The sequence below is a fragment of the Ammospiza caudacuta genome, chromosome 3 (assembly GCF_027887145.1).
Source record: "Ammospiza caudacuta isolate bAmmCau1 chromosome 3, bAmmCau1.pri, whole genome shotgun sequence".
Taxonomy (NCBI): domain Eukaryota; kingdom Metazoa; phylum Chordata; class Aves; order Passeriformes; family Passerellidae; genus Ammospiza; species Ammospiza caudacuta.
The window spans coordinates 79,762,917-79,771,553 of record NC_080595.1 but is presented as its reverse complement, the minus strand read 5'-3'; the positions used below and the strand labels follow the sequence as shown (position 1 = coordinate 79,771,553).

The window sequence follows — 8,637 nt, the reverse complement described above, 5'->3', positions numbered from 1 at the left end:
AATCCCCAAGTTCTTCCAGTGAAACAACATAATAATAAATATACTACTAGTAAATTATTTCAGGTTTTCATTTGCCGTGAGGATTCTTGATATATGCCATTACAGGGACAGAATACATCAGAGAAATAAATGCAAGCGTTGATAAAAGAGCCCAAGGTAAGTGTCAGTCAAAATACCACAAGGATTTGTGCAGTCCTTTCAAAGTTTTCCACTTCTTTCTCAACTGCAGAAGACAAAGCAGTAGATCTGGGGTTTTAACAAGTCTTTTCACCCAAACAGAGTTACTCCTCATACACAGTAACGTTTCTCAGTATACTGTTTTCCATTTCCTGTTTGTGGAGGGTTTTGTTTTTTGTTAGTTTGATGTTTTTTGGCAATGAAAGTTACTTTAAAAGACTGCTTTTATTAATGTTCTCATTCAGGGTGCTACAAAAGATATCACACACCACAACAGAGCTTCCCTAGAAGCTGATGGTTTTAATCCCATGTACATACATATGGAAAAATAAAAAAAGAGAAAACTTAAAAAAAAGGCTATTGAGGAAATCTAGATGAAAATTGTAATGAATTAACATTAGGTAAAGTAGCAGCCCACATCCCTTCTGGATGGGCATAACAATATTTGCATACATAAAAACCTTACAGTCAAGATAGAAAACAAAAAATAATTAAAGGAGAAAATCATATATAATTGCTCAAATCCACAAAGGCCATTGACTGATGAGAATTTTTAAATTTTTCACATATTCTGTGACCTGCATACTAACTGTTCATGCCTCCTCACAAGCTTCAACCTGTTTAAGGTTACTAAGATGTGAGGGGCAAAAAAATCCCAACCACCCCCGCTTTTTTTTGGCCAGCCAAATAATCCAAATAGAAATTGATAAATCTTTGTGCTTTCGTAAGACTTTACATCTTCAAAGTACCGAGCGCACATTTGCTAATCAATGAATTCTCCTGTCTCGAATCTGAAGTGCCTTGGAGGAATGGGGGTCCAAATCAGCACAGTTCAGGCAAACCGGGCCCCGAATACTTCACCAGCTTGATGGCACAGGGCCTGGCAGCGGCCTGGGCAGCAGCAGGTCGGGCGCTGCTCTGCTTTATGGTGCCCGCCCTTGCACAGCTCGCTCCAGCCAAGCTGTGACTCAGAGCAGGGGACCTACAGGTCACCTTCAGCACCCCCGCCTGAACCCTGAGCGCTCGGAAGCTGCGGCACACAGGGTTCACCTTCCAGGTGCCTTCTTGCTCTCAGCCAGACCAGCCGAAGGCTCCTGAGATCAGCCTTGGTGAGGGAAGGCGGGCAGCGGCGAGCAGGGCCGGCCAGCAGCCCAGTGCCTCGGCCGGGCCATGGCAGAGCAGGTGCCACCCTCGGGGAGGCAGCCCGGCCCGGAGCGGCCTGCCGAGCCTGGGACTCCGCGGCACCCGACGGCTCGCAAGGCCGCCTCGGGGCACCGAATGGCTGCTGCAGCCTCCAGGTTTTGGCCAGTGAAGCGTGACACGGATGCGAGGAGTGATCACCACATGGAATAGGCAGGACTTCTCTGCGCAAAACTGCCGGAGGGGACCAAGCGAAGGGACATACTGCACATCCCTGCCTCACGCAGGGTTTATTTCGCTCTTTCGCGAGCAGCCTCTCCCTCCTCAGCCGCTTCCATCGACGCCCAGCTCTCTCTCCCACCACCATGCCCACCGTGTTTGAACAGCCCGGGCTCGCCCCCACCGAGGCGGGACGGGGAGGCGGCCCCGCCGCCACCGCACACAAAGCGGCCGCCCGCCGCCACCGGCCTGCAGCGAGCGACGCCCCAGTCCCCGCCTCAACCTGCAGCCTATGAGCAAGGAGGCACCGCCCCGAGCGGCGGCGGGATTGGGATCGTACCCGCGCCCGCCGCCGCGCACCGCCGAGGAGAGCGCTGCGCTCCCGTCCCGTCCCGTCCCGGCGCGTCCCGTCCCGTGCCGCGGCCCCGCGCCGGGAAGGAGGCGAGAGAGCGGTGGGTGCTGCCGCCGGGCAATGCGCGGGGGCGCCGGGAGCGCCGCCGCTGCGCCGCGCGGCCGCAAGGTGTCGCCGTTGGCAGCGGAACGGGGGCGCGGCGGGCGCGGTGCCGGCGCGGAGCGGGGAGAGCGGGGCCGCCCGCACGGGGCCCTGCCGGCAGCGCGGCGGCGTGAGAGCCCCGCTGGCCTGCGGGGAGGCGATCGCTACCGAGCGTGTACAGAGCCCCGCGTCCGAGCGGCTCCCTCGCCCGGCCGCTTCCCTTAGCCCTTGTTTGTTTATTTTCAGTTGCCCCGGGGGGTTGCGCCCGAGGTCGCAGCGGCGGGAGGTGAGGAGGAACGGCTCGGGAGGCGACGTTCCTGGGGGCCGGCGTGGCGCGGGGAGGGGCGGCACAGGGGGCAGGGACGGCCCCGCGGCATCCGAACACCCTCCCGGAGGATAAAGAGCGAACGGGGCTTTTGGCGCCAAACGCGCGGCCCCGCCCTGCGCGCGTGGAGCGGGGGCGGGGCCGGCTCTCCCGCCATTCTCCCGCTGTTTCCCAGTGCTCCCTCCCAAGCGTGTCAGGGTTTTTTTTTTATTGGTTTTTTTTTTTTTGTTTTGTTTTGTTTTTCTTTAACTTGGCTCTTTTTTTTTATGCCTTTTTGGGGGGTTAATAATATCCAGCTGCTTCAAAGGCAGGCAGTGACAGTCATCTGTCTGCGAGCAGAGGGTGGATGCGGAGGCCGGGGAGGCTGCGGGGGCCGGCGGGCGGGCGCGGAAAGTGCTATAGACACCATCAGCTGCTTTTTTTTCCCCTCTCCCCTTTCCCCCTCCACTCCTCCCCCTCGCACACCCACCACCATCACCACGGAGGTAAGAAGAGGAAGCTGCAGGTTCTGGGCTGCAGGACAAAACCCCAGTCAAATAAATCCAATTCCCCATCGCGTTTTGAGTTGCCGAACTGGGAAGGATGGGGCGGGAAGGCGAGCGCAGGGGCAGAGCGGAGCCTGAACGGGGTTCTCACTGAGCATAAGAAAATCCTGGAGGATATTTGTGTTTTGGTTTGGAGCTGTCGCATTGAGATCGCCAGTGTTTTGTAGGTGCCTCTTTACTGCTTTGCATTTTAAACAGTTTAATGTATTTCCCGAGTAGAAAAATGCACAGTCCTGGAGGCGCTTAGGGGGCGGGGCGGGAGCGCAGCTGAGCCGAGCCGGGCGCGTTTCTCGGCGTTTCATCATAAGGCTTTTCATGGATTTTTTTTTTTCCCCTTTTTGGTCTCCGTCTCAGCGTCAGCTGTTGTGAACCCAGCAGAACGATTTCCTTCGCATTACCTTAACCGAGCTGAAGGGAGACGCTGACTCGATTTTTTGGACTTTGAGCATTTTTCTTTTTTTAATTTTTTTTTTTTTAATGTCTGATGCAACGGAGCTCTCTCTCGGCAGAGGAATGGGGCTGTGGTTGACTGGCCGTGGGTAGTGAGTGGGGGTCCGGCCGCGGGAAGGGCAGCAGCGCGCACTCCTCGGAGGTGAGAGCTGGTGTGTGTGCAGGAGCTTTGCGTGCATGAAGTGGCCGAATGTGCGGAGTTGCTGTCCTTGCAACCTCGTTGTTGTAGGAAAAAGGGGGGAAAACTTCCCGTGCTTTCTTGGCAAATCAGGAGGCTTTGTTGGTGGCGCCGGGGTGGTTTTAATGCATTTTTGTGCGTGAGGTTATTACATAAGGTTGATAATTTCTGTTGCTGCTGGATTTCCCCTCCTCCCCCTCCCCCCTTGTGTTGTGTGCGGATTTCGCTGGCTCGCTTTGAGTGAATGAACTGGCGATTTGCGAAGTTGCAAAGAGCCCCTCCGCCCCCTTTTTTTTTTTTTTTTTTTTTTGCATCTTTCTCCTCTCCCCTTTGCACTGTTCCGCAGTGACAAAAGGAGTAAACTTCCTCTACTTTTGCTGGCATATTAAGAAGCCTTTCTGGAGAGATTACGGTATCAAAGCCATGCATCTGTCTGCAGTTACTGTGCTGTTTTGAGCGTTTGAAGCGGTGTGGGGCGAGCAGGCGAGGGCTATGTACACAGGCTGTGCATCCCCGCCGGACTGTGCAGCCTGGGTCTGTGTCCCCACGGAGCGCCGGGGCAGGCTCTGCACGGGGGAGCACTACCTGAGCGCTTTGATTTCAGTATCTTGAGTCGGGAGGAGAAAGGTGTGTGAGATGTTTTTTTTTTTCCCTAAACTTTCTAAAGGCTCCTTCTTGCTTGCTATTTATGATGGGATTATTAATTTTTTTTCCTTCCATTAAGAGGAAGGGACTCACGTTCGTGTCTGTTTGTTCGTATTTTTAATTGTGATTTTGTTGTTTTGTTCTTTTTTTTATTTTTTCTTTTTTTTTTCTTTTTTTCTTTTTTTTTTTTTTTTTTTTTTTAGTTTCAGGTCGTGGGAGAACCTCTCTTCTTCCTCTTGGTGGAAATATCGATAAAACCTGTGTTTGAAATTATTGCTTGACACAGGGATCAGCAAAAAGACACTCGTAATGCCAGGAATGGTCAGTAAAAACCCAGACCTCGAGTTTGACTCTTTGCAGCCTTGTTTCTACCCGGACGAAGATGACTTTTATTTGTGCGGGCCGGACTCCGCTCCCCCGGGCGAGGACATCTGGAAAAAGTTTGAGCTGTTGCCCACCCCTCCTCTGTCTCCCAGCCGGGCCGGGCTGCAGGAGCACCCTCCGGGAGGGGGCCCGGTGCCGTGGGGAGGAGCGGCTCTCTGGGGCTGCCGCCCCACCGACCCCGTGGACTGGGCATCGGAGCTGCTGCTGCTGCCGCCCGAGGCCGACCTGTGGGGCGGCATGGACGGAGGGGACTTCTTCGAGACGGGCCCCGGCGTGACGAACAATCTCAACTCCATCATCATCCAGGACTGCATGTGGAGCGGCTTCTCGGCGCGCGAGAAGCTGGAGCGGGCGGTGAGCGAGAAGCTGCAGAGCAAGGCGCCCGCCGCGCCGCCGCCGCCCCCGGGGGCCGCGGGCAGCCCCGCCAGCGCCCGCGCCGAGCTGGGCGGCGCCGTGCCCGAGTGCGTGGACCCGGCCGTGGTCTTCCCCTTCCCCGTCAACAAGCGGGAGGCGCCGGCGGCGGGCGGAGGGGCTGCGCGGGGCGGCCGCCCGCCGCGCCCCGCCGGGGACAGCCGGGCGAGCAGCAGCAGCAGCTCCTCCGGGGACGACACGCTCAGCGACTCGGGTAAGCGCTCCGGCCCCAGGGTGCGGAGGTGGGGACGGGGGTGGCGGTGCGGCCCCCGCCGGCAGCTCCGGGGGCGGGCGGGGCGCTGAGCCCGGCGCCGGGCGGGGCGCGGGGCGGCCGGCAGGCGGCAGCAGGCGCGGGGGCGGCGGGCACGGCCCGGGGGCGGCCCCCGCCCGCCCCTCGCCCTGTGCCGGCTGCGGCCGGCCCGGAGCCTTCACCGGGCAGTGGCTCCAGCCCGGAGGCGCTGCGCGGAGCTGGGCAGCCTCCGGCGCCCTGACAGTCTCCTGCCCCCGGGGGGCTCGGGGGGGTGGCAGTGCGGCTGCCACCGCCGCCCTGGGCACAGGTTTACGGGGGATGACCGTGTGCGCGTTCCCTTAGGCACCGTGCGGGCAGGCTGGAGCTAGACCCCGGAACCCTTAGAGCAGCGCTTGTACTGACAGAGCCTAAAATGCTTCAAACATGCTGTGTGTGTGTACGCAGAGAAGTCCCCTTGGGCTGAACCGCGGTTTGGCGTGTGTAGATGAGCTGGTCCCTGTGACCACCACTGCAAACTTGGTGATCCGTCCCGGGTTTCAGAGCCTGCTGTCCCTTTAATGTCTGGTTTGACAGCTTTGGGTGAGGAAGCACTTCCAACAGCTGTCTTCTTGGCAGTGCACCAAGCGCCGGCTTAAAGGGTCCCCGGCTGGAGCAGCTTCACCTTCTGCCTCAGAACAAACCCAGCGATTGTTTTGTTTTCCGGCTGCTTTTCTACCAAGCAGGGGCTGTGTTGTGGCTCTGTGCTTGCCTTTTGTGCCACAACTTGACGATTCCATTCAAACTACATACATTCTGTCTAAAAATTCTTTTCTGCCACTGTGATTATGTGGGTGGTAGCCCCATTTTGATTGAAAATTAGATGTGTTTAAAAAAACCCATCTCATCAAACTTACTAAGCTTTCAGACATCTCTGTTCTTTGCTGATTTGATGTGTATTACATACTTCTACAGATCTATATCTGACTGCAGATGGTGGGTGCACCCCGGTTTTGCCATCAGTTTCATTACTGCTTTTACTGGATATGTATTTTGTCAATAAATACCGATACTTGTAATCAAGGTATTTTCAGGGAGAATAATGTCTGTTTTATTTTCTGTCCTTTATTACCAGAAGATGATGAAGATGAGGAGGAAGAGGATGAAGAAGAAGAAATAGATGTTGTTACAGTGGAGAAAAGACGCTCCTCTACCAACAAGTCTGTTACCACCCTCACTATTACAGTGCGTCCTAAGAATACCACTTTTTCATCAGTCAGGACACAGCAGAATGGACTCATACTCAAGCGTTGTGCCCCAATTCACCAGCAGCATAATTATGCCGCTCCTTCTCCATTTGTGGAGACTGAAGAGTCTCCACCACAGAAGAAGTTAAAAGTCGAGGTGCCCCGTCCAGTAAAACCCACGATCCAACCAAAGCTTAAGAGTTCGAGTCCTCGAAACTCTGATTCAGAGGACAGTGAACGTCGACGCAACCATAACATCCTGGAGCGTCAACGACGTAATGATCTACGGTCAAGTTTCCTCACTTTAAGGGACCATGTTCCAGAACTGGTTCAAAATGAGAAAGCTGCAAAAGTTGTGATCTTGAAAAAAGCCACTGAGTATGTTCATTCTCTTCAGGCAGAGGAGCAGAAGTTACTGCTAGAAAAGGAAAAATTGCAAGCCAGACAAGAACAATTACTAAAGAAAATAGATTACAAGCGGACTTGCTAAACTTTTTTTTTTGTTTTGGTTTTTTTCTGGCTGATCAGGACAGTCATTGCCACTTTGCACATTTTTGATTCTTTATAAAAAAATTGTGTTTTTTGACGTTAAGAATGTTGGTTTTAATTTCAATCCAGTCCCTGAATTAATCGACAGACTGCATTATCCGGGTACGGAGCAAATGATTTTTCTTGCAAGGAGTTTATTGCAAGACTACCAAACAACAATGGACTGCCTTTGTTTTTTCTCCTTAAGAACTGTAGATGGTGGGGATTTTTTTTTTAAGTGTTGTGAGCATTTGGAGCTGCTGATGACATCTAGTTGAGTTTTAAAATGTTCATTCCTAAGTTTTATGGTGCTTATGTTCTAACAGATGTTACTTTAGGGGTTGGCATTTTGTGCCCCTGTGGGAATTTCTGTAAATACCATCTACACACTTGCCTTTTGTACATGTCTTGGGTTATGAGAGGTGGCTTTTGCTGCCAGTATTAGACTGGAAGTTCATACCTAAGTACTGTAATACCTCAATGTTTGAGGAGCATGTTTTTGTATACAAATATATTGTTAATCTCTGTTATGTACTGTACTAATTCTTACATTGCCTGTATACTTTAGTATGATGCTGATACATAACTAAATTTGATACTTATATTTTCGTATGAAAATGAGTTGTGAAAGTTTTGAGTAGATATTACTTTATCACTTTTTTGAACTAAGAAACTTTTGTAAAGAAATTTACTATATATGCCTTTTCCTAGCCTGTTTCTTCCAGTTAATGTATTTGTTAATGTTTGGTGCATAGAACTGGGTAACTGCAAAGTTCTGTGTTTAATTTCTTCCAATGATGTACATTTAGTGCTGCGTCTTATAGCACTTTGAAATACCTCATGTTTATGAAATAAATAGCAATTACATGATGTGCCATTTACTATTTTTCTTTTAAATAAAATCTTTAACTGCAGTATTGATGAAATACAAAAAGCATGGTCCCATACCCTTGGCACTTCAACTGTCAGACTGTAGGTGACACTACAAAGGTCAGCTGGGCAGGACATTTCTGTTTCTGGTTAAATAATAATTGTAGTAAGAAATATGTTCCTGTTATTTCATACTTGTCTTGTCAGGATTATCCCAGGGGAACAGATTTACCACACTAATGGAATGATTCCTGTGTCTTCCAAAGACTCCTCAAATATCTACTGGGCCCAGAGAATTGTGAGGGATCACAAACATGGCTAGCAAACTTATGCTAAGGGATTGGCCTCTGTGGCACACTGGTGAAGTAAATGATGGAGGCAGACTTGCCAAGGCATAGGAAATTAAATATTGTAATAAACAAAGATCTTAACTTGGCTGCAGTTCTTTGCATTAGGAAAGCCTCAAAGCTGTCCATCATTGCACTGGAGAATTAATGTTCTTGTTTGTAGCTGAAGGTCCTGTTTGTTACTGCATTAGTTAGTACAACTGAAAATACCGGGGAAGACGCAGGGCCATGAAGTGTATATCAGATAAAGATGGAACTTGGTTGTCTCTCGAGCTGACTTTTGGTATGACAGGAATAAGACACTTTATGCAATCTGTTTGGTCATTGTATTAAAGACCATGAGACCAGGTGTTTTATTTTATAGTCTCTACAGGTATTTTTGACACAGGTATTTTTCTCACACTGAATCTGAAAAAGAGAAGGTAGGAATTAATGACCAAATGGCTAGAACT

The 8,637-nt window shown here is 51.5% G+C and overlaps 1 protein-coding gene across 1 annotated transcript; it reads left to right on the top strand.

Annotated features, from left to right (window-relative positions):
- The first annotated feature begins 3,344 nt into the window (after nucleotides 1-3,344).
- MYCN (MYCN proto-oncogene, bHLH transcription factor) lies at nucleotides 3,345-7,837 on the top strand. The gene is given in 5 exon segments (XM_058802356.1): nucleotides 3,345-3,491; nucleotides 4,376-4,655; nucleotides 4,658-4,723; nucleotides 4,725-5,181; nucleotides 6,329-7,837. Coding segments are annotated over 4 exon segments (1,299 nt in total). The 5' UTR covers nucleotides 3,345-3,491; nucleotides 4,376-4,481; the 3' UTR covers nucleotides 6,931-7,837.
- The last annotated feature ends 800 nt before the right edge of the window (nucleotides 7,838-8,637 follow it).